Here is a 25,346-nt window from a genome sequence, read left to right on the forward strand (position 1 = left end):
AGCACCGGCCGCTTGCGGTGCAAGTTCAATCCAAACAAACCAACACTCAGTTCAACTTCACTGGGCTTTATTCATTAGGCATAAAACAGACCAAAACTGTCTGAAACAGCTGGACTTGTCCAATAAGAAATGCACATTTTAATTCTCTGTCGAAAAGACGTTTGACATTTTTTTTCTATCGCACTCCCTAATAAACACAACCCTTGTCACAACTTTGAGCTGTGTTCTGTGTATGAAATGTGCTGAACAAGTAAATAAATAATGATTAATTAATGAATTGACTATTAATTGTCTCAGGCAACCACTGTGGAGGACATGGAGGCGCGGCTGGACTGCGGCCTGGTTAAAGGTCACGCATACGCGGTGACGGATGTGAAGAAGGTGCGTCTGGGCCAGGGCCTGCTGGCCTTCTTCAAGTCAGAGAAGCTCAACATGATCCGCATGAGGAACCCATGGGGAGAGAAGGAGTGGAGCGGGCCCTGGAGTGACAGGTAAATACACAATACTGTCCCCTTTAGGCCTGAAGGTGGTACTACACAGCCATAGAATTAGCATGAGTAGAATGGGTATCCCAATTCATTCTAATTCTCATTCTAATTCTATGTACACATCATTCGTTAATTTTGGTACAGCGCATCAACTCATCTGATTATCAGCTGTCAAACACACCTGGGTCCGGAAAGACGATTCTATTCTTCAATGGTGTGCAGTGAATTCTACTAGATGAAAAGCATTTTTTATGACATCTTGACATTTAAAGCATACTCAATATTTGATATTTCAAATACTATAAAACTTTTTTCGCATTCCCAAAATGCCCACTATTTAGAACACTAGGTACGGGTATATTCGAACACGGACAGAGAATAGGCCATCTGCAAGACATTTCAAGTGTAATTTACTATCCCACCTATAGAGTCAGACAGTCTGGCTGAGACAGTCTGTGCGTAATGGAGGCTTCTCTTCAGAGAGCCTTTACTGCATCGGAAAGACTAGACCATGTAGGAGTATTGAGGTGGAAAGAGAGGTGTTCTCCCTCTACTGAAATGGGGAATGCTTTGTGTGTGTGTGTCAGTGTATGTGTGTATACTTCTTGCTTCTTGTGTCACAGACGCACACTCAAACATGTAAGCTGCACGCACACACTGACACACACCTTAACCTCTCCCCGGAGGAGAATGGAGGAGATTGAAATGAACATGATGTAATAGGATGGGGAGAAGACGAGCATCTCTCTTTCTCCTTCTGTTATGTCCTATTGTTTGTCGCTAGGTTGTGTGACACAGCAGAGATTGTAGGGCTCGCTCATGAAGACAACTGAATTATTGACTAGGTAAAGGAGAGAGATGTTAGTTCCTAAGGGGAAGTGACTGAGTGGTGATATTAAAGGAGTCGTCTCCCTTCATTCATACAGTCACAATAATGAATTAATCATTTATCTGGGGTTTGATCAAAACTGGAGTTGAAGATTCCATTTCACTGTTTGTTGAGGAAGTTGTCACAGAAGTTGTGGCACTGGCAGGGATTTGAAAGAAACAAATAAAAATGTATTTTCACATGCACACAGGCGTACACACACTCTAAGACATACACATGGTGCTGAATTTAGCAATTGAGATTATGTCGTTATCTGTCTCAGTGGTGCTCAATCTCCAATCAAATGTTTATCCCAGTGTTATGTCTTCTCTGTCATTTCCTGTATGTCGTGCTGTCTAACATGAGGTTATTTCCTGTCTGTGCTCCCAGCTCAGATGAGTGGAAGAAGGTGAGCAAGAGTGAGAGAGAGAAGCTGGGTGTCACCGTGCAGGACGACGGAGAGTTTTGGTGAGGGGAACCACAATACACACAATACACACAACACACACACACACACACACACACACACACACACACACACACACACACACACACACACACACACACACACACACACACACACACACACACACACACACACACACACACACACACACACACACACACACACACACACAATTTAACTATTAGTGGCCATTTCCCACACACAGATTTATCCTAGTCCCAGACTAAAAAGCATGCTCAGCACTATGCTTAATCTGGATCCGGGAAACTAGCCCTAGATCCTAAATATATCCTCCCTCCCTTTCCATCCCAGGATGACGTTTGATGACTTCTGCCAGTACTTCACAGACCTGATCCTGTGCCGCCTCATCAACACCTCCTACCTGAGCATCCACAAGACCTGGGAGGAGGAGGTGATGAGGGGCTCATGGGTCCCCCGCCAAGATCCCCTGAGGAACCGCTCTGGGGGCTGCATCAACCACAAGGCTACCTTCCTGCAGAACCCACAGGTGGGGTGCATGGGGGTGGATGGAAGTGGGGAGAGTGTGGGTGGATGGTATGAGGTTGGATGGGAGGGTGTGTGTACTGTGTACTGTGCCTTTGCATGTTTAAAATGGAAATGTACTGTATTTGATTGGAAGAGTGTTTGGATCAGTGTGTTTATGTGTGTTTGTCTCTCTCTGCAGTTTGTGTTTGATGTGAAGAAGGTAGAGGACGAGGTGTTGATCGCCCTGCAGCAGAAGGAGAGGAGAGCCACCACCAAAGAGGGCAAAGGAGATAACCTGGCCATAGGCTTTGACATTCACCGGGTACATACATACATACATACATACATACATACATACATACATACATACATACATACATACATACATACATACATACATACATACATGCATGCATACATACATACATACATACATACATACATACATACATACATACATACATACATACATACATACATACATACATACATACATACATACATACATACATACATACATACATACGCACGCACGCACGCACGCACTCACTCCACATGAATGTTTAATTGAACCTTTTGCCTCTTGTTATGTACCCTCCCATCCTCTAGGTGGAACTGAACAGAAAGTACCGCATGCACATGTCCCAGCAGAAGGTGGCGGGCTCCATCTACATCAACTCGCGCTGCGTCTTCCTCAGGAAGGAGCTCAAAGAGGGTCGCTACGTCATCATCCCCACGACTTTTGACCCCAGGCAGCAGGGTGACTTCCTGTTGCGGGTCTTCACCGACGTGCCTTCAGACTGCAAGTAAACCAGCCGGCCGACATGCAGCCCCACCCCCACCCTCCTGACCTCCTGACCAATACAAAGGGATAGCCAACATTAAAGGGATAGTTCACTGGGATTGTTAAATTAAATCGAACAGTATTCTTTTTTTCTATGATTGCTTAATTTGAATCAGTTGAAACTGATAAAAAATATTTTAAAAATTATAGAAACGTATCAAATGTAACTGGCGTGCATGTTAAAGGGATAGTTCAATTTTTAAACTTTTTTCGTATTTTAAGACTTCAAGAAAGTGAACTTTCCCTTTAACATGCACACTAGTTGAATTTGAATATTTCTGTCAAATAATATTTGCTTTTTGATCAATTTAAACTGATTCTCTAAGTGGACCCAGAACTTTTTTCACGTAATTTGTCATCCACTGCCATTGTCCTCATCTAAATTAATAACACCCATATTCACTTTCTTTCCTTCCCCCACAGAGAGTTGAACCTAGACGAGCCCCCCCAGACGTGTTGGACGGGCATGTGTGGTTACCCCCAGCTGGTAACCCAGGTCCACGTTCTGAGTGCAGAGGGACTCCAGGGCCAGGACTCTAATGGGGGTAAGCTAGTAAGGTTACTGTAGGAAATAGTAGGCCTATAGTAAAGTAAGATACAGTATGCACCCATGTGGTTGGGAGGCTTTGGGAGCTGACATGCATATACCCTTTTCACATTACTGGGCCGAGCTATATTAGAGGTAACTTGAGTTTTAGTATCTTTTGTTATTGTGTGTATGGGTTTATGTGTGTGTGCCACAGATTGCATTTCAAAGTAATGCAAGGCCTAAACTTTTCTGGTCATACACAGAGCTGCACTGTCTCAATCCCAACAAGAAGAGGCACCTGGCCAAAACAGGAGGTACTTCAGCACCACCTAGTGGCTAGGGGTTTAGCTACAACTAGACATACTGCACAGTTAGTCCAATAGGCTTTGGCTCAGCCCAGAAACAACCCCTAACCCCTAGCTTCATGTAGATCTGAGAGGATTGGATAGGTATAAGCAATTTGGTAGTAGTTCTTCCTAGCACTCTGATAGGTCTAGGAAGACTTTTTGTCACATGGCTGAAACTTATGCCCTCACTTTCAGATCTACACAAGTACATATAGTCTTCAATAGTTCCCCCTCCCCATATCCTCTACCTACTTACTAGCGCAAGCAACTAAAACCCTTTTCCACCTATCTGTCAGAGACCTGTCTGATTACTGGTTGGTCTGATGGCCAGAGAAGGGTGGCACGTAGCCTAGCGGTTAGAGTATTGGGCCAGTAACCAAAAGGTCACTGGTTTGAATACACGAGCCGACAAGGTGAAAATTGTGTCGATGTGCCCTTCAGCAAGGTGCTTAACCCTAATTCTCTCCAGGGTATAACACATTTCACCTATCCAGTGTAAGGGACAATACAACAACATATTATTGATTGATTGATTGATTTATTAGACTAGACCTAGAGTTGGTTTTGTCCTGCATAATTGAGTACATTGACACGGTGATTGACAGCTGTCCCGCTTCCCTCCCTCCCTGTCCTTTCTAGCCTCTGACCCGTACGTCATCATCACCTGTGAGGGGGAGCGGGTGCGCTCACCGGTGCACAAGGACACACGGAGCCCCAACTTCGACGTCAAAGGCCTGTTCTACCGCAAGAAGCCCAAGGAAGGCATCCACATTGAGGTGAGCACAGACGGAGGAGAGGAACTTTTCCTTGTCTGTCCGTCTTTGTGTTCATATGTATCCCTCTATCTCTTGAATCTGTTTTGTTCAAACTTTTTTTTGTATCACTGTTTTCCTATGCTCTCTCTCTCTTTCTCTTTGTTCTCTTTCAAATCCCCCTCTCTTTCCCCTCTACATTTGGGCCATACCATAATAGATCTACAATAAAAATGTGATTGTGGATACCTTCCTGGGTCAGGTGACCCTGTCCAGTGACCCGAACGACCGGCAGGTGCAGCACACGCTCCACCTGCGCGACAAGGGCAATCACCAAGACAACGACCTCCCAGGCACAGTCACCGTGCGCCTCATCACCTGCACCACACTCATCAACATATGACGTCCCTTCCGTCTCCACTCTCGCCATGGAATGTCGGAGCTTTACCTTTGACCTTTGTCATCATGGCAACCTTTTGCCTCCCCCTCCCCTCCCCACCACTAAACCAAGCATGGCAATTAACCTGTTAACCCTGGGATCTAGCTCCACCTGACCCAGGGCTCCCCTAAACATATACAGACACAGCTTGGTGTCTTTTTTTCTCTTTCTCTTTCTCTTTCTCTTTCTCTTTCTCTTTCTCTTTCTCTCTCACTTTCTCTTTCTCTTTCTCTCTCTCTCGCTCTCGCTCTCTCCCCCCTCTCTCTCTCTCTCTCTCTCACACACACACACACACACACACACACACACACACACACACACACACACACACACACACACACACACACACACACACACACACACACACACACACACACACACACACACACACACACACACACACACACACACACACACACACACACAGGCCGTGTCTGAATACTTGTACTTTCATTCTAAATAGTAGGTAAATAGTAGTAGTATGCGAAAATAGAAAGTTTCATAGTATTTGACAAACAGTATGCTTTAAAACTTAGTGTGCTTTAATTGCCAGGATGCCATACTGATTTCATTTTTTCATCTAGTATAATTTGCTGCACACTATTGAGGCAGAGAAGCATAATTTCAGACCCACGTGTGATTGACAACAGCTGATAATAATCTATTCATCAGAAAAGAGGACGGGCTGTACCAAAATGAACGAATAGCGGGAACTAACTGATTAGGTGACGCATTCTCAGTGTGGGTGAGTCTAGTATGCTGATATGTTCCTTACTGCATACATATACTAAACAGTACATTCTTAATAGTATGTAGCATGATTAGCACACAGTATTTAGTTTTAGTAAGTAGTAGACAAGACTGATTTCAGAAACAACCACACACTCCTATCTCTCTACATGCCTTCAACTCTCCCACACACACACACATACCTTTTAACATGCGCCTGCACTCCCCAGTGTCACTAAGGGCTATGCATCGCCTTAAGGCTGAGTGGGTCTCTTTAGGACCCTGTGTCTTTTTAGGACCAGCCATATGTCGGGTGGGAGGGGGTCATGGTATTGGGTGGTATACTGGGACCCCTCTATCCATCCTATTCGCTGAGTGTTTTTTACTCTGTCTCTTGACTGATGTCGCAGCCCCATTGTAGTCCCAGAAAGACCATATTATCAGCCGTTACTGTTTCTTCCATCAGTGACTGGGTGTCATTTGGGATGCAACCTCTGTCTATCATCCACTTTCTATAGTCCCCACAAAACAAGCCAACTACCAAGAAAGTGACGCCAAAAGCACCGATGACCTCCCGTGTGGGGGCTGCTGGTGTTTATGTGAGTGTAGCCTTGCCTCCTCCCCCTTCCATCCCATCCATCCCCCTTTCCTCCTCCCACTCCCCTCGGACTACGCTTCTGCCGGTTGCCATGGACGATATCGAGTTTAGCATGGCTAAAAAAGACTGCCTGCATTACACACACACACACACACACACACACACACACACACACACACACACACACACACACACACACACACACACACACACACACACACACACACACACACACACACACACACACACACACATAGCTTAGCTGTGGAGCTCCGCCTGCCATAATCAAGTGCTTTACGGGACCAAAGACAGATCAGGCTTTTCCTTCTCTCTCTCTCTCTTGCCGGCGCCAGTCGCCACTGTGCCACGTCAACCGGTCTTCTCTATGGCAACGCCACTGCCTGACACTTCCTGAGTCCAGGGACTCCTGTCATGTGACCTGGGCTTTCAACTTGTGGGCCTTTGAATCATGTGACCCAAGAAACAGTAGCTGTCGTCCCTCTGTCTGCGTAAATCAGTTGTGTGTGTGTGTGTGTGTGTGTGTGTGTGTGTGTGGGGGGTGAGTGTGGGTTGGGTGTGCATGTTTGCGAACATACATTTATACGTGTGTTATGTCTGTGCCTTTGGACACATCATGCACCTCACTTAGTTCTGACGGGCTCACGGGCTTGGCTGGATATAGGGATGAGTGGAAGAAGAGAGAGAGCGAAGGACGGAGAGAAGAGCGGGAGGAACTCCGTCTGTCGACTCCTGCCAAAAACAACCTGTGCCATAGCCTTGGTCCTGGCTCTGACTCTGTTATGATTCTATACTGTTCCAGAAAGAAACACAGACATTTTGGATTAGCATCACTGTAAACTCAGTGCTATTTGAAATGGTAGTTTGAAAAGTGTGGCTTTTTGTCTTGCCAAGACTGAGAGAGACTATGTCTTCATACAGAACCATCACTGGTACAAACAGTTAGCATATCTTCTCATGTAGGTCATGTCACGCTCTTTTGACCTGCTTTCCACAGGCTAATTATCTCAATCTTTGACAGTGGCAAGCGTTGGAGATAAAAGAGATGCGCTATGTTGTCATGTTGAGTATCTTTTCAAAAGTGTTATATGATTGCAGAGACTTTTGGAGAACAGGATCTGATAGTATGTCTGTGTACGTCTTTTGAAAATAATTTATTGTTTACAGCATCGTCGAGAGGATCAGTCAAGAAACAACGACAGATCAGTTGTGAATCATTCCCAAGACATTTATTTTTTGAATGTAATGCGGAGAGCATCGACCAATCTCTCTGTTTATCAAACCATCAAGCCCTTTTACTTGTTTACTTGTGTGATTTCCAGCGCCTTTTTTTCATTACTTGAACAACAATGGCATTTGTACATTTTTCAAAACTTTTATTGTCACATTTGTTTAATTATACTGAACAAAAATATAAACGCAAAATGCAATAATTTCAACGGTTTTACTGAGTTACAGTTCATATAAGGAAATCAGTCAACTGAAATCATTGGAGTCTGGTGGCGGGAGCTATACGAGGACGGACACATTGAAATGGAATGAATGAAATGGAGTCAAACATGTTGTTTCCATATGTTTGATGTGTTTGATACTGTTCCATTTATTCTATAGGAGCCCGTCCTCCTATAGCTCCTCCCACCAGCCTCCACTAATTTAAATACATTAATTAGGCCCTAATCTATGGAGTTCACATCTTTGCAGGGACGCAGCCATTGGTGCGCCTGGGAGGGCATAGGCCCATCCACTTAGGAGCCAGGCCCACCCACTGGGGAGTCCACAAAAGGGCTTTATTACAGACAGAAATACTCCTCAGTTTCATCAGCTGTCTGGGTGACTGGTCTCAGACGATCTCGCAGGTGAAGAAGCCAGGAGGTCCTGGGCTGGTGTACACGTGGTCTGTGGTTGTGTTGCAGGTTGGACGTACTGCCAAATTCTCTAAAACGATATTGGAGGAGGCTTATGGTTGAGAAATTAATATTAAATTATCTGGCAACATCTCTAGGGAACATTCCTGCAGTCAGCATACCAATTGTACGCTCCCTTAAAACTTGAGACATCTGTGGCATTGTGTTGTGTGACAAAACTTCACATTTTAGAGTGGCCTTTTATTGTCCCAAGCACACGTTTCACCTGTGTAATGATCATGCTGTTTAATCAGCTTCTTGATATGCCACACCTGTCAAGTGGATGGATTATCTGGGCAAAGGAGAAATGCTCACTATCAGGGATGTAAACAAATTTGTGCACACAATTTGAGAGAAATAAGCTTGGAACATTTCTGGGATCTTTTATTTCAGCTCATGAAACATGGGAGCAACACTTTACATGTTACGTTTATATTTGTATTCAGTATAATGAATGTGTCTTAGATTGTTTTTAATCATATGTCTTTAATCATATGTCTTTAATCATATGTCCGTGTCCTTGTATTGTTCTTCTATTGTTACTATTCCATACTTCTTTATTCTTTCTTTCTTCAATGTGGGAAACAAACGGTATTGTAAGAATCAGCATGTTTACACTATTGCACATCATATCAGAATCATATCAAGAGGTTTGAAATGGTCCCTTTACAGGTACTAATCAGTGACACCCACCATTCATGATGATATAAGCTTTTAGTATTAATGATCATTTGTAAATTTCAAATGACGAAAGCGCTATTTAAATGCTGTGTGACATATGTCCTTCTATTGTGTTGAGTTGCAGACTAAGGCAGATAGACAGGTGGTTGTTTAAAAAACATTGGGTAGTGGTATGATAGATGGTTTTCGCTAATGGTTTAATTACATTTGACAGGTATAATACTTTATTACTTGTTATAAGCGCTATGAATCTTTTAGTTTATAATTTCTTGTTATATAAGGCTTAAAATAGATTATGTCTCTATGAAGGACATTTTCAAGTTACTCATATTGACTGTAATTTATTCAGGATAATTTTGAGATGATAATAACAAGACATTATAGATGCTTATGACAAGTGTTATAAAGCATGACGAGGCTGTATGGAAGTTGAATTTCTTATTGTTTCCCTCAAAGTTTGGCTTTATTGTTAGCAATCAATCAATAGATAATCAATTTTAATGATATCACAATCCATTTCTTAACTCATGAAACCAAACACCCCTTCATTTTAGGCTAAAAATATGCTTTCCCTCATGGGTGTGGGAGTGGTGTGCTCCTCTCGGTCTGATGAGGTCATTTCTGGGCAATATTTCTTCCATTTAGGGGATGCTTTTAGACTCAAGATCCCCCCTAGAGGTCAACGTTCTGTACAGTCTCTTTAAGTAATGTATTACAGAGAGTCTAATGCTATGGACGGTATATCATGGTAGAGAGAGGTAGAGGTAACAGTGATAGAGTGCCATAGAGCAGATGCAGGTGTGGCAGGGTTAAAAGACATTGTGCCAAGCCAAGTAGATTAGTCTTTCATGGTAGGGGAAGGAGAGGTTTTCGTGCCAAAAGGGGAATGGTTAGTTGGCTGTTGCCACGATGTGGCAACGTGTGCCCATTCAGCCAGACTGGCACTCGGTTCTACTCAAATCAGGGGCACCAGTGGTGGGCAAGTTGGCAGCAGCAGCCATTTTGGTTATTTGTAAAACTCAGTTTCACAACATTGTTGTGCACCCCACATACAAACAATGTCTGAAGTTGGCTAATTAACCCAAGTCCCTATCATCAGCTAATGCTGTATTGCAAGTTCTGTTCTGACCATATCTGAACCATTTCAGGCCTCAGGACCAAGGGGTTGTATCACATAGGGTAGAACATTGCTGGTCTTTTTAACTCATGTGTGCCACATATGTGCCAAAATAGAACTGAGGAAAAAGACTGTTGTACTGTAGAGATGTGTTTTGTTGCTTAGAGTTCTACTGTAAATGAACTTTGTTTGCTACACTGGTGGACGTACAAGTAGCTAGTTCAACATTGTGAGACTTTTCAGACCTTTTACTTTCCAATATGCTTTATTTTGTGTCTTTGACAAAAATGTATGATGTTTGTGATCTCATTGCATTCTTATCATTTGCCAAAAGCAACAGTCACTCAAGGTACAATTGGTATACCCTGGGTGGGCGGAGTGTCAATTCACTGATCTGGTTGCCTGGTTAGCATTGTTGTATGGGTTTTCTGGTGGCCCATGCCAAATGTTTTAAGTACAAAAAACACATCAGAACATTCAGAACTTTGGCCAGTTTTATATCAAGCCAATAACACCGACGCATGTAGCAAACGACTTCAAATCAGCTCACACAGTTTGATTTTCAAAGATAATATATTTTTATTCAAAGTGTTGTAAACATTGTTACTACTTTGATGCAGCTTATGTTGCATAATTGCATGTATTTGACAGATTCTGAACATTTGAATTCAGCATTCTAAACAGTATGTACTGTATATGAAAGTGGCAGCAACCAAAGTGTTTGTCCACTACTGTGACAGATGTAGATATATTGTGACGAACACGAACACCCTATCACCGAACCCAATAACAATATCACATGTTAAGGATAGGATCATTACACTACTCCTTCCATTTCAGAAAACATGTCCCCTTCTGCACTATCACAAGGTCTGCGTCTTACAGGACAACGTTTCGAAGGCCATGAGCACTATCCCACTTCTGACACCAGTTTGATAAACTTGGAAGTAGTGCTAAGTCCCTAGCGGGCTGTAAACTCTGAGTTTAAAGACAAGCACCCAATCCACAATCACAATAGGGATATCCCAGTTGGGAGGGATTGTACAATATATTCCAGACATTTATTTCAGAGGTAAGAGCATAATAGTTGAGAGACATTTAAGGCAATATTCCGTGACAATACTTGTAAGATGGATACTTATCTAGTTACGTTTTTAAACAAACAACGTTTCATCATTGTTGGACATGGACAACCTGAAAAATGTGAGGAATACCGAAAACGTATGATTGCAGAGTCTTTGTGTGTTCACCATTTATTTAGATTTAGTGTTTTTATTAAAGCCTGTGTAATGGCAAAACAGTACTTTATATGTTTCAGTTGAACACACACGTCAACATGGTGCAATGATTTACATAGGTGAGCTCGTTTAGCTATCCTTGGAGCTGCCTTGAGCTCGTTTGCCTGCATACTGCTGCATGTTAAGGACATTGGTCATGAAACTTCATTAACAGTTGTGCCAGGTGTTACATCATCTTTACGATAGCATAATGTATACTGTATGACATTGCTGACTCAAATTCACCAAGACAAGTGACACCTGTGTTCTTATCATTGGCGGCCATGTTTTCCAATATGGAGTCTGATGCGTTTGACAAATGAGCTTGTGATTCTCTTGTACTTTTCTGCCAATGTTTATTAATTTGAGACTAGAATATACTGCATGGTGAAACTTATAGAAGATACTATGGTCTTTATAACAAGTGTCTTTTATTATCAATATTTTGTACTCTTGCTAATTTTATATATCCACTTAAACTTGTGTTCTCTACGCTTATATGTTTACTAATAGCTAGACATTGAAAGGCTGTATCTTATGTACTGTATGCTTGTCTGTGTGTCTTTTTTTGTTACCGTATGCGTTTGTTCGATTTGATTCTCAGTTACACTGTGGTTATTTTATAGTTATTTTACAGTGATCTGGAAATTATTTATTTTCATTTTGTATTTTATGTCAACTTGTGGCATGACTTTCAAATAAAAGATGAAACCTTATTGCTTTTCAATTTGATCTGTCAGAAATGTCTGCCAATGTGTGGTCCAGGTTTGGGATCAATTCCATTTGAATTCAGTCAATTCAGGAAGTAAAAGTAATTCAGTTGACTTCCTAAATGGAAATTGAATTGACCCCAACCCTGGTGTAGTTGTCTGTCTCGTTATACAGTTACACTCCCCTCCGTATTTATTTGAACAGTGACGCTATCACTCACTCATCATTATACATGATTCATTCATGATCATCCATAATCATGGTAGTATCCAAGTTCATTTAGAACTGTTCAGAAACACCTTGTATTCTAATTTACAATAAAAGTGACACAATAGATTATTCACTATTCAGTTCCTATTGGGCAAAACATTAACCATAACACAATTGTGTGCTAGGAATATGGGACCAAATACTCTACTTTTGACTGCTTTAATACTATAAGTGAATTTGTCCAAATACATATGAAGAAAAAAACGTATTCAATTGGGAGGACTATAATATAATAATAATAATATTAGATACATAAAGTGCATTTATTTCTAAACGGTAAAACAGATACGTATGAAATACCCTCAAATAAAAGGTGACATTCTGCCCTGTCGCCTCATTTGATGCTGGAGTGTAGAGCCAAATGTACAAATGTTAACTTCACTGTCCTATATACAGAGGGAAGTGTACTAGTTACATAAACATTTAGCTGCATCTGCTACACCATCTCCTACACCATCTGCTACACCATCTCCTACACCATCTGCTACACCATCTGCTACACCATGTGCTAAACTTTGTACATGATCAATACATTTTGATTTGACTTTAGTTAAGCTGCTGTTTTAGAACAAGACCTTCAGTCTTCACATGGCATCATCACTTGCCACATACACATAGTCCCCAAATGTACCCTATTCATAGGCCTGGTGGGATTACACAACTGTGTTAACCCTCCTCCTTCTCATGCATAAATATTACAGTACAATGTTTACATTTTTTGTGGGACAATAGGTGCAGGCCCTGACTAGTCCGGCACCACCTGCCACCCCATGACCTCTCAGTCCCCCTCCTCCTCCCCCTTCCTCCCTCCCCCTCCAAGTGGCTGGTCACTGTGGCTGTGTGGCGCACGTAACCTGCCTCCCTGCTAATAGGGATCAGCGGACTGACTGAATGATGAATGAGAGATCGAGAGAGAGAGAGAGGCTGTAGTCACTCCTCTACTGAACGCCAGGCAGCAACAGGTACCTTAGAGAGAAAGAAAGAAGAAGAGGAGGGGCAGAGCATGTGAGAGAGAGAGAGGACAAAAAGGGACAGAGACCGGAGCAAGTGGAAAGAGTGAGAGAGAGATTTTCTTTTGTTCATCCTGCTTCTTTACACCTTTCCGTCAATTCACCTGCTACCTGGCTGTTACCAGTTACCTGGACTTACCAGAGTGGAAGAGCGAGGGACAAGGAAAGAGGGAAAAAGCGAGGAGACAGGAGAACCCGAGTGTCTTGAGTGGTAAGTAAGGAAGTAAATAAAGTAAAGAAAAACAGTTGGTTGGTCAGGGCTGAGGGCTTAGCTGGCCCAGGGCTCAGTGTTGCTGCCTCTCCTCAGGCATTAGTTACCCAAAGCCTCTTACGGCTCACTCAGCGCTCACAGCCAGCACACCCCCACTGCATGCTCCCTTCGTGCCAGTCCTCAAAGGGGACCATTTATAATCTCACTTAAAGAAACAGAACGTTTACTCTTTCTGTGTGTGTGTACCTTCAGATTTGTGTGTTTGTATATTGCCAGAATGTGTATTTAAGTGGATCTGTACATTTTTTTAATAAACCAAGTTGGTAAATATGATTATATTAACTTAGTAAAGTACAACCTGAAATTATCATGAGTAAGAATGGAAAGTGAAGTCTGCACTTAAAGTATCAAAGTTCTAGATTTCCACGTGCGCATCGTTTTTAAGGAGGACATCTGCCACTGATCAGAGAATATTGGTGTTCACAGGGTGCTTGGAAGTCTTTTATGACCTGGTCTTGATATTGTCATCAAAGAAGCTGTTTTTCTGGATTGGTTATTAGTCCACCTACATGACTCTTCAGCCTCCCAGGTCTGTGTGTTTTCTTCCTGGCCTGGGTCATAGTGAGTGTAGTTGGTGAGATGCAATAATAGCTCAGGCAATGGGGAGGCCATGCTCAGGCTATTCTCCCCTTCCTATCTGGGTCGTATTCACTAGGAACCAAACAGAAGCAAACGGGCCTAAATGATTGTTTTCTTTTTCCGTTGCAAACATTTTGATGTGGTGTGCACTAATGAATATGACCCTACACTGGCCTCAACTGTTCCTGGGTCATAGTGACTCTACTTGGGTAGAATCTTCTTCCCAGATCAGAGAACTGGAAGACTACTAACCAAACTGAAGTGTAGTTCAGATTCAGCTGAAATGGCTGAATGATAATGATGATAATATTTGTATTTTAGTGGCTTCATTGAATTAGCCCACATTGTTCAGGGAAACTGCTGGACATAATACCTAGCTAACCATTTCAAGAGTTTCAAAGTCACAGTCACGTACCACCTTGGTCCTAAACCTGTTGAGGAAGGATCATGTTAACAATCATAAGAATTATGTTTTGAATCATCATGAGCTTCTGAACATTTGACAAAACTACCCAGGTTACAAACAAGTTCGGATGTCTTTCTCAGGACTGTTGATGTTGAACCAAATAATATGGCCAATTTTGTACCTGCTGGGTAGGGGGTTGAGGATAATCTGAAACATCTGCTCCTCTACTTCATATAGCTCTACATATTGTACATAGATTTGACACACACACACACACACACACACACACACACACACACACACACACACACACACACACACACACACACACACACACACACACACACACACACACACACACACACACACACACACACACACACACACACACACAGACAGATCCATACAGGTACATACTGTAGGACCAAAGTGTGGACTCTCTAATGCCCAAAGGCTCAACAGCTAATCTGAGAGTACAGTATGTTGTGTTCATATCCTATAATGCTGCTCTCAGAGGCAACTCGGTATATACAGTATGTCAATAATGAGTCACAGCTATTATAAAACAGCTATTTTGAAACAGGGTCTGCCGTACGTTTTTGAAACAGCTAGTTTGTTTTTAGGTCCATAAAGATTCAGCAGTTTCACTGAACAATGTAGGCTAAACCAACAAAGCCACATTTGTTCCACTTAGTCATAATCATTCAGCTATTTCAACTGGATCCCATTTTGGTTCGTTTTCCTGTCCTCTGATATGGGAAGGACTAGAGTCACTGGGTATGACCAAAATTAGTTTTAGAGCTTGGTTAGAACAAAAGTCTGAGTAACCATACACAATACACCCATATAGTTCTCCAGAACCAGGGCTGGTGTCCATTGTGTTAACAAATATAGTCAGAAAGACAAACCAGCCTACAAGAGAAATAGATTAAGCTCCTACCATATTGCTGATGGCTATTGAATACTTTCAGATCGGCAAAGGTAGAGGCTAGGCCAGTATCGGTGCATTGACTGAGATTTTATTTCATATTACTGGCACGACCAAAACAAATTGGGAATATTGTCGATTTGTGCAAAAAGAGGTTTGTAAACCAATACTGCTACAATTGTGACTGACTATACAGTAGTTTGTTAATATTTCTGCTTTTAGCATAGAAAAAATGATGCCATATACTGTAAGTATATTAGTGACTGTATTCACAAAGCATCTCAGAGTAAGGGTTTAGATAATTCATTTTATTGATCAACACTCCTATTCTGAGGTGCTTTGTGGATATGGTATAAAGTACTTTTTGGTAGTTTTATGGGGTATCTGTGCTTTACTATTAATATTTTTGACTATTTTTACTTTTACTTCACTACATTCCTAAAGAAAATTGTGTACTTATTACTCCATTACTCTTACTTATTACTCTTTCTTGACACCCAAAAGTACTCCTTACATTTTGAATGATTTGCAGGACAAGAAAATGGTCTATTTCACGCACTAATCAAGAGAATATCCCTACTGCCTCTTATCTGGCGGACTCACGAAACACAAATCATTTGTTTGTAAATTACGTCTGAGGGTTGGCGCATGCCCCTGGCTATCCGAACATTTTAAAAACAAGTGTGTTATCTGGTTTGCTTAATATAAGGAATGTGAAATTATTTGACTTTTACTTTTGATATTTAAGTATAGTTTAACAATTGCATTTACTTTTGATACTTAAGTATATTTATACCAAATATTTTTTTACTTTTACTGGGTGACTTTCACTTTTACTTGAGTCATTTTCTATGAAGGTATCTTCACTCAAGTATGACAATTGGGTACCTTTTCCACCACTGGACTCGGGCCCTGATCCTAGATCAGCACTCCTACTCTGTGACGCTTCATGAATATGGGTCCAAAGAGGAAAGGAAGTGCCTTTTGACACCCAGCAGCTGTCTTTCTGCCTGACCCTGTAGTTGGGAAGGGTGAGAGCCTTATTTTTGGGCCCCGTGCTGGAATGGGTTGCCAGATTGTCCCCCTGTGGTGCTAGATAAGAGGCTCTGTTTTAGCATGAGTGTGGTGTAAGGAGCAGTACTTCCATCCAGATGGACTATAAAGCTGTTGATACAGAGGCAAAGGGCCACTATACAGTCTCCTCCATATGTATTCCGACAATGAAGCATACACATTTTTGGGGGGCTCTATACTCTAGCATTTTATGTAGAATGTGTCATATTAGACGACACTTCAGAATGTCACCTTTTATTTTAGGGTATTTTCATACATATCTGTTTTACCATTTAGAAATGAAAGCACTTTATGTGTCTTGTTCCCCCATTTGAAGAAGTCATAAGTATTTGGACAAATTCACTTATAGTGTATTAAAGTAGTCAAAGTTAAATATTTGGTCCCATATTCCTTGCATGCAATGACTAAATCAAGCTTGTGATTCATGATGTTTGTTAATCATGGCATTATCAGGATTAATTTAGAAGTGTTCAGAAACATCTTACTACTCCAGTCATCATTCACCATTCAGTTACTATCGGGCAAAACATAACCCAAATACAACCAAAACAAACTGCAAATGCGTCCAAGAAGTTTGTAGAGTCACAAGATTGAGTAGTCATTATGTGCAAGAAATATGGGACCAAAACTAAACTTTTTAAGTGCTTTCATTGCTGAACAGTAAAACAGATATGTATGAAGAAAAAAATGACATTCTGTACTGTCGCCTCATAAGAAATATTTGATCTCAAATCCAAAATGCTGGAGTATAGAGACTAATTTAAAGTGTTAGCTTCACTGTCCAAATACTTATGGAGGGGAGGGTATCTAATCCTTTATTTGGATCTGATATTTTGAAATCCTCTCAAACAAATCAAACAAATCAACCCCCAGATTTCTTACCCCCTCCTCTCTTCTTACCCCCTCCTCTCTTCTTCCCCCCTCCTCCCTTCTTACCCCCTCCTCTCTTCTTACCCCCTCCCTCTCTTCCCCCTCCTCTCTTCTTACCCCCTCCTCTCTTCTTACCCCCTCCTCTCTTCTTCCCCCCTCCTCTCTTCTTACCCCCTCCTCTCTTCTTCCCCCTCCTCTCTTCTTACCCCCTCCTCTCTTCTTACCCCCTCCTCTCTTCTTACCCCCTCCTCTCTTCTTACCCTCTCCTCTCTTCTTCCCCCCTCCTCCCTTCATCCCCCCTCCTCTCTTCTTACCCCCTCCTCTCTTCTTACCCCCTCCTCTCTTCTTACCCCCTCCTCTCTTCTTCCCCCTCCTCCCTTCACCCCCTCCTCTCTTCTTACCCCCTCCTCCCTTCATCCCCCTCCTCTCTTCTTACCCCCTCCTCTCTTCTTCCCCCTACTCCCTTTATCCCCCATCCTCTCTTCATACCCCCTCCTCTCTTCTTACCCCTCCTCTCTTCTTACCCCTCCTCTCTTCTTACCCCCTCCTCTCTTCTTCCCCCCTCCTCTCTTCTTACCCTCTCCTCTCTTCTTACCCCTCCTCTCTTCTTACCCTCCTCCCCTCTTTTCCTCCTTCCCTCATTTACCTGACAACATGACGCTGCACTTAACCCAGCTGTGACTCTAGTCTGGACACTAATACCAAGTGTAAAGATGTCCAATGAAATGGTGCCACATATGAGGATAAACATAACCCAAAAGACTAATTTAAAATGTTAGCCTTACTGTCCAAATACATATAGATGGGAGTGTATGTAATCCTTTTTATGGATCTGCTACATTTTGCATGTTGTTTTGCAATTAAATATTTGAGTTGCATTCAATGTAGCTGTATTCAAAGCACAGCAGATCCGTACAGTATATCATTAAGCCCAATGTTAATCTACTTATTGGGCAGCAAATGGGAGGAGTCCCTGGTAAACTGTACCATATGTTCCTTATGTGACAACACTCTCCTGTCACATGTAGGGAGGATGTTTCTGTTCTCCCGGTTCACCCGGTTGGCTCCGAGATCTGAGGGAAACAGATAGTTAGCAATATGTTGATGACCTAGCCTTCAGCATAGGCTACAGAGTTATGCTATATTGCTTTCCCCTATCTAGTCCTACATGAGCAGTAGACATGAAAAAGAGTAGGACCTAGGGGAAGGAGGTACAGAAATGGATCCAGGCCATGCCCCCTGTGTCCTGCTGTATGTAGCCTATGGAGACAAAATGGCTACTGTTATTATGGATGTAAACAAAGTCTTTGATCCAAAGGCAGCCCAATGAGATCTGCCGTCAGGGAGGATATGATTCAGCAGCCAATATTAAATGATGGTTTGTATAAGCCCAGAGATTAGCCCCAGGAATCTAAATAAACCCTTAAAGGGACATTTCACAATTTATCAATTTTGTATTTATCATCTCAAGCACCAGCCCAACATACCTTCACTCACCTGACTACATGACCAGCTGAGCCACATGGCTAAGGCATGACGCTAAAATTAACCCAGCTGTAAAGATGTCCAATAAAATGGTGTCCTATATGTGGAGAAGTATTTAGCCTACACACAGTGCTCTGTGTGAGGATCATTATTTGTACTGATATTACACAAAAGCAAGATGAGACATTCTTATATATACAGAACATTCGGAAATGTATTCAGACCTCTTGACTTTTTCCACATGTTATGTTACAGCTTTATTCTAAAATTGATGAAAAACATATTTTTTCATTAATCTACACACATACCCCATAACGACAAAGCAAAAAAAGTTATTTTGGAAATCTTTTCAAAATTATAAAAAAGAAAACACAGAAATACCACATTTACATAAGTATTCAGACATTTTACTCAGTACTTTGTTGAAGCACCTTTGGCAGCAATTACAGCCTTGTCATCTTGGGTATGACGCCACAAGCTTGGCACACCTGTATTTGGAGAGTTTCTCCCATTTCTCTCTGCAGATCCTCTCAAGCTCTGTCAGGTTGGATGGTGAGCTTCGCTGCACAGCTATTTTCAGGTCTCTGTTCGATCGGGCTCTGGCTGGGCCATTCAAGGACATTCAGAGACTTGTCCTAAAGCCACTCCTGAGTTGTCTGGGCTGTGTGCTTAGGGTCATTGTTCTGTTGGAAGGTGAACCTTCTCTATGTACTTTGCTCTGTTCATCTTTCCCTCGATCCTGACTAGTCTCCCAGTCCCTGCCGCTGAAAAACATCCCCACAGCATGATGCTGCCACCACCATGCTTCACCGTAAGGATGGTGTCAGGGTTCCTCTTGACAAGATGCTTGGCATTCGGGCCAAAGAGTTCAATCTTGGTTTCATCAGACCATAGAATCTTGTTTCTCATAGTCTGAGAATTTTTATGTGTCTTTTGGCAAACTCCAAGCGGGTTGTCATATGCCTTTTTACTGAGGAGTGGCTTCCGTCTGGCCACTCTACCATAAAGGCCTGATTGGTGGAGTGCTGCAGAGATGGTTGTCCTTCTGGAAAGTTCTCCCATCTCCACAGAGGAACTCTAGAGCTCTGTCAGTGTGACCATTGGGTTTGTGGTCACCTCCCTGACCAAGGTCCTTCTCCCCCGATTGCTCAGCTCTAGGAAGAGTCTTGGTGGTTCTAAACTTCTTCCATTTAAGAATGATGGAGGCCACTGTGTTCTTGGGGACCTTTAATGCTGCAAAAAAACATTGGTACACTTCCCCAGATCTGTGCCTCGACACAATCCTGTCTCGGAGCTCTACAGATAATTCTTTTGACCTCATGGCTTGGTTTTTGCTCTGACATGCACTGTCAACTGTCGGACCTTGTATAGACAGGTCTGTGCCTTTCCAAATCATGTCCAATCAATTGAATTTACCACAGGTGGACTCCAATCAATTGTATTTACCACAGGTGGACAAGTTGTAGAAACATCTCAAGGATGATTAATTAATGGAAAAAGGATGCCCCTGAGCTCCGTTTTTAGTCTCATAACGAAGGGTCTGAATACTTGTAAATAAAGTATTTCTCTTTTTAAATTTGTAATAATTTAGAAAAACCTTTAAAAACCTGTTTTCACTTTGTCATTATAAGGTATTGTGTGTAGATTGCTGATGGGAAAAAAGTTATACATTTTAAAATAAGACTAACTTAACAAAATGTGGAAAAAGTCAAGGGGTCTGAATACTTTACGAAGGCACTGTAAGTACCTGTACAGGTCATTTTGGGTCGGCAGGTAGCCTAGTGGTTTGAGTGTTGGGCCAGTAACCAAAGGATGCTAGATCGAATCCCCGAGCTGACAAGGTAAAAATCTGTCGTTATGCCCCTGAACAAAGCAGTTAACCCACTGTTCCTGGGCCATCATTGTAAACAAGAATTTGTTCTTAACTGACTTGCCTAGTTAAATAAAGTTTAAAAAATAAATGGTAATTACAGTTAAATTAATGGTTCCTTATGGCACAGTTGCTTTAGTGCAATTTTAGAGACACATACAGTACTTGATGTTTAATGTATATGTTTTGTGTAACCTATACATTCTTAAGGAGTTTCATTATGCGTTGCATTATGCATTATGCGCTCTCTCTCTCCTCATTTTCTCTTGTGCAGCTGGCTATGATCATTGTGGGCAAGTTATTTTGTAGTGGTCTCCCTAGCAGCAGCTGACACTGGGAATGACATGCCCAGAATACCCATGGTCCAAAGTCAAAGCATCTTAGAGTATGAATGCTCATTTATGATCTGGGCCTGTAACCACAAAACGTCTCAGAGTAGGAGCGCTGATCTCAGATCAGTTTAGCCTTTTAGATAATAATGAATAATATTATATGGACACATACTAGATCAGCACTCTGAGATGCTTTGTGGATAAGGCCCCAGTACCATATAACAATTTTGATTCTGATCTAAAAGGCTAAATTGATCCTAGATGAGAACTCCTACTCTGAGATGCTTTATGAATACTGGCCCACAGCTACTGTACTTTAATCATGTCAATGTGTCTCTAGCCTGGTTCCAGATCTGGTTGCAGATCGGTTTTACATGCCAATGCACATAGGAGTTGGCTATACAGCACAAACGGATCTTAGACCAGGCAAATGTGTCTCTACATTGGATATCAAAGTAAACACTTGCATTCTGCTGCCTCATATTTATTGTAATTGGTTGAAATGTATTTTTGGATAATCCACTGCAGATTGGTATATTCATGGTTATTTCTTAGTGGGTGTGTCATTCCTACTTTGTCAGAGCCATAGTAACTACAACTGGAGAAAGTTAGTACTTCTACTCGGGTCTTGAAAGGTTAGTCAGAGACTTTGTTGTGTGTGTGCGCATGTGTGATAGTCAGTAACGGGGGAGCTAACTGTAGTCATGGAGATTTGAAATAAGACAGCCTGATCAAACTCTCTCAGCCAGAGCTTAATTTCATTAGACCATTTACTTGTGGATTACAATGGTGGTGTGTGTTTGTTGGTTTATTGTGTGTGACGTATGTATGTGTGAGATCAGGGAACTGTCTTCGTTCCAATTCTCTCCCCTTCTCCATGACGTGCACTTGGTCACTCATGGACTTAAAGTTCAAAGGTGGAAGATATATATCCCTCTAGCCCATGGAGGCAACAATACAATGCTTTTAAATCCATGATTAGGAGTGAACGAGTGCACATTTAAGAGAATGGAAGTGAATCGGACAAGAGCACAGGTCTAAAAGCCCCTGTGCAAATCAGTCCAGAAACATCTGCAAAAGTCACAGTCTGAAATGGCACCCTATTCTCTATATAATGTTCTACCTTATGGGCTCGGGCCAAAGGTAGTGCTCTATATGGGGAATAGGGTGCCATGCCATTTCGGATATACCCACACTACACATTAGATCCAATGACAACTGCTTTGGGGGACATTCTGATTTACAGTAATGCCTTTAATCTCACAAAGTAATGGAGACTCTGAAAACAAGCTTATGTGTGTATCCTCACTCTCCGGGGGTAGAAATGTTTATCATTTTATACACATTAATTCCACCTAATTAAAGTGGGATTCCTCTTGGCTCAGACAGTATGAGGTCTGGTCCACCAGTCACCAATTGACTCAGCTTTAAGCCATCTGTCCAGCGAAAACCACGGTATAGAGAGAACCCCTGTGGTGAATCTTTACCATTAGTAAGACTGTGCCGGATGTTGGTCTAGTGGTCAACACAGCCGCTGCATATGCCCCCCAACAGTGGTAGTTTGAATCCCTGTTGGGCCAGTTTCTGAGTGTGCAAATATGTATGTTTGATATGTTCTGTATGTCTAATAGGACTTTTCTCTATTCCAGGAGCCTCACATGGTGACTTCTAATGTCCTGGAATAAACCAGAAGCTGAACCATGGTCATTCTGCAACAGGTAGAATACTTTATTTCTCACTTCTTCTCTCTCTCTCTCTCACACACTCACACACACACACAAACACACGCACGCACGCACGCACGCACGCACGCACGCACGCACGCACACACACACACACACACACACACACACACACACACACACACCCTGTGCAAGTGACACAATTTAAATGCTAATAAGATAGGGGCTATGGTGTGTTGTCAGCTGGACCACCAGAGGACACAGTGACACGTAGCATGAGATAACATGCACCCTCATTCTCCGATCATCACCCCCGTCCCCCCGTCCCCCCCGTCCCCCGTCACACTATCAATATATTTTCATCTGGGCCCATGGTTCTGGAGAAGCTTTGTGGGGCTTTGAAGGTCACTTCATCTGGGTTTTTAAAGGGATAGTTCATCGATTACATTTTTGGGGTTTGGAGTGGGTAGTTTAACAAAAATAAAGTGTGAATTGCAGTCACTTCTTGTCCATAGACTGATTTCAAGGTAAGGAAACAAATATATAAATATGTAAAATCTCTAAACTATCCCTTTAAGGAGTACCTCAATGTCAAGAGACTAGTCATGAATCATGCATCTCATTCCATCAGCAAGGCATCTGTGTTGTCAGACTAGTAAAGCCTCTGTAATGCCTGAGTCTAGACAGGGAGGGATAGTGACATGGACGTTTCACCTCAACCTGAATTAGAAATGGATACTTTTTTCTTGCTGAAGTTTTTGAGTGCTAACTGCATCCTTTTCTAACAAAGCTGGTACCTGGGTTTTGGGTTGTCAAAATCATTGTTATTGCACTTCAATGCACATTTGATTTAATTTACTGAATGAAACGATGATTACAATTTTGGAAAAGAAAGTTGACTCCATATAAACATGTTTTTGTGTAGAGCAAAACTCATACTTTTGACTTTTTTTGATTGGTTCAGTCCTAAATATGTTGTTGTTGTCCGGTTTATTGCATATATATGTGGTTAGGTGGTTTGTGAGAGATTGAATAACAGCACGGTCAAAGTGTGTCCAGCGTGTTACAACAAAACAAAAACAACATGGCAGCTTAACACTGGGAAGTGACAAAGCCCATTCTCTGGCTGGGCTGACTTCCTGAATCTCACCTTGATTGACAGCAAGGATTTCCAATAGGCTCCTCCTCTTATAAAGATCTGTTTACTTTGACTCCCCAACATTGGAGTAATTACTGATTTTGGCAAGGCAGGTTTATAAAGTGGCGTAGGCCTTGCTTTCACCGGTCATCATTTAGAGTCGTGATAACAAGGACAGAAGAAGGGAATGATGCATTTTCTTAATATTCAAACATTCTTGAAATAGCACCACCTCCTAGCAACAAGTGACAAGTTACATCACTTCCTATAAAGTCTGCAGTTGGACGAGGCTAAGCCTAAATCAACCTAATTCCCCTTATTGGATGGACTGGCAGCCTTCAAAGTAGCCAACTTATTTCATGCATAACAATATGTGCCTTCTTTATATCAATTGAACATCACATTTTTAATTGTTTTAGGAAGTGCACAGAAAATAGTTTTAATGTAATAAAAATACTATTGTGTCAGGAGGAATTATGAAGTGTATTAATTGTGAATTTTGCTCCACTAGTATAATTAACATGACCTTAGACCAGACTGTAGTCTTTTGGCAGAGTGAGATTTTATTGCATTACTATTGTGTTTGAGAAAGAAGATGAGTAGGCGGCCAGTACGTTGCAATACACTTTAGTGAACTATTAACATAATATATTTTCCAAAGAGTACATATAGGAGCAGTCAGCATAGCACACCAGGACGCACAACTGCAACGCATTTCGACTATTAGAGTTATCCTCAGGCAGCTGCAATTTAGGGGCCTACCTTCCTACTGCCCTCATTATTATTGTTGCAATGTAATTTAAACACATTCCTGCCAAGTTTGTACTTCAGCAAACACAAATAAAGCTGGTTTGAAATGCATTTTCAATTTGCAAGTATATTGATGGCAGGTCCAGGGTGTAACGTGAGTCTTAAAAAAAATAAGCACATTACATTTACATTACATTTAAGTCATTTAGCAGACGCTCTTATCCAGAGCGACTTACAAATTGGTGCATTCACCTTATGACATCCAGTGGAACAGCCACTTTACAATAGTGCATCTAAATCTTTTAAGGGGGGGGGTGAGAAGGATTACTTTATCCTATCCTAGGTATTCCTTAAAGAGGTGGGGTTTCAGGTGTCTCCGGAAGGTGGTGATTGACTCCGCTGTCCTGGCGTCGTGAGGGAGTTTGTT

At 41.9% G+C, this 25,346-nt stretch overlaps 2 protein-coding genes across 2 annotated transcripts in view; both read left to right on the forward strand.

Annotated features, from left to right (window-relative positions):
- The window catches only part of LOC118390658 (calpain-5-like), an 86,909-nt gene extending 74,650 nt beyond the window's left edge, over nucleotides 1-12,259 (forward strand). The window contains exons 7-14 of the mRNA XM_052529703.1: nucleotides 298-491; nucleotides 1,747-1,824; nucleotides 2,135-2,330; nucleotides 2,508-2,630; nucleotides 2,918-3,114; nucleotides 3,576-3,697; nucleotides 4,668-4,804; nucleotides 5,001-12,259. Of these exons, the coding sequence (XP_052385663.1) occupies nucleotides 298-491; nucleotides 1,747-1,824; nucleotides 2,135-2,330; nucleotides 2,508-2,630; nucleotides 2,918-3,114; nucleotides 3,576-3,697; nucleotides 4,668-4,804; nucleotides 5,001-5,183 (1,230 nt within the window). The 3' untranslated portion in view covers nucleotides 5,184-12,259. The remainder of the gene's footprint in view (nucleotides 1-297; nucleotides 492-1,746; nucleotides 1,825-2,134; nucleotides 2,331-2,507; nucleotides 2,631-2,917; nucleotides 3,115-3,575; nucleotides 3,698-4,667; nucleotides 4,805-5,000) is intronic.
- A 1,234-nt stretch (nucleotides 12,260-13,493) lies between these two features.
- The window catches only part of LOC118390659 (unconventional myosin-VIIa-like), a 90,879-nt gene continuing 79,026 nt past the window's right edge, over nucleotides 13,494-25,346 (forward strand). Inside the window, exons 1-2 of the mRNA XM_052529707.1 lie at nucleotides 13,494-13,745; nucleotides 22,999-23,067. Coding sequence (XP_052385667.1) covers nucleotides 23,050-23,067 — 18 coding nt within the window. The 5' untranslated portion in view covers nucleotides 13,494-13,745; nucleotides 22,999-23,049. The remainder of the gene's footprint in view (nucleotides 13,746-22,998; nucleotides 23,068-25,346) is intronic.

The sequence above is a fragment of the Oncorhynchus keta genome, chromosome 11 (genome assembly GCF_023373465.1).
Source record: "Oncorhynchus keta strain PuntledgeMale-10-30-2019 chromosome 11, Oket_V2, whole genome shotgun sequence".
Lineage (NCBI taxonomy): Eukaryota > Metazoa > Chordata > Actinopteri > Salmoniformes > Salmonidae > Oncorhynchus > Oncorhynchus keta.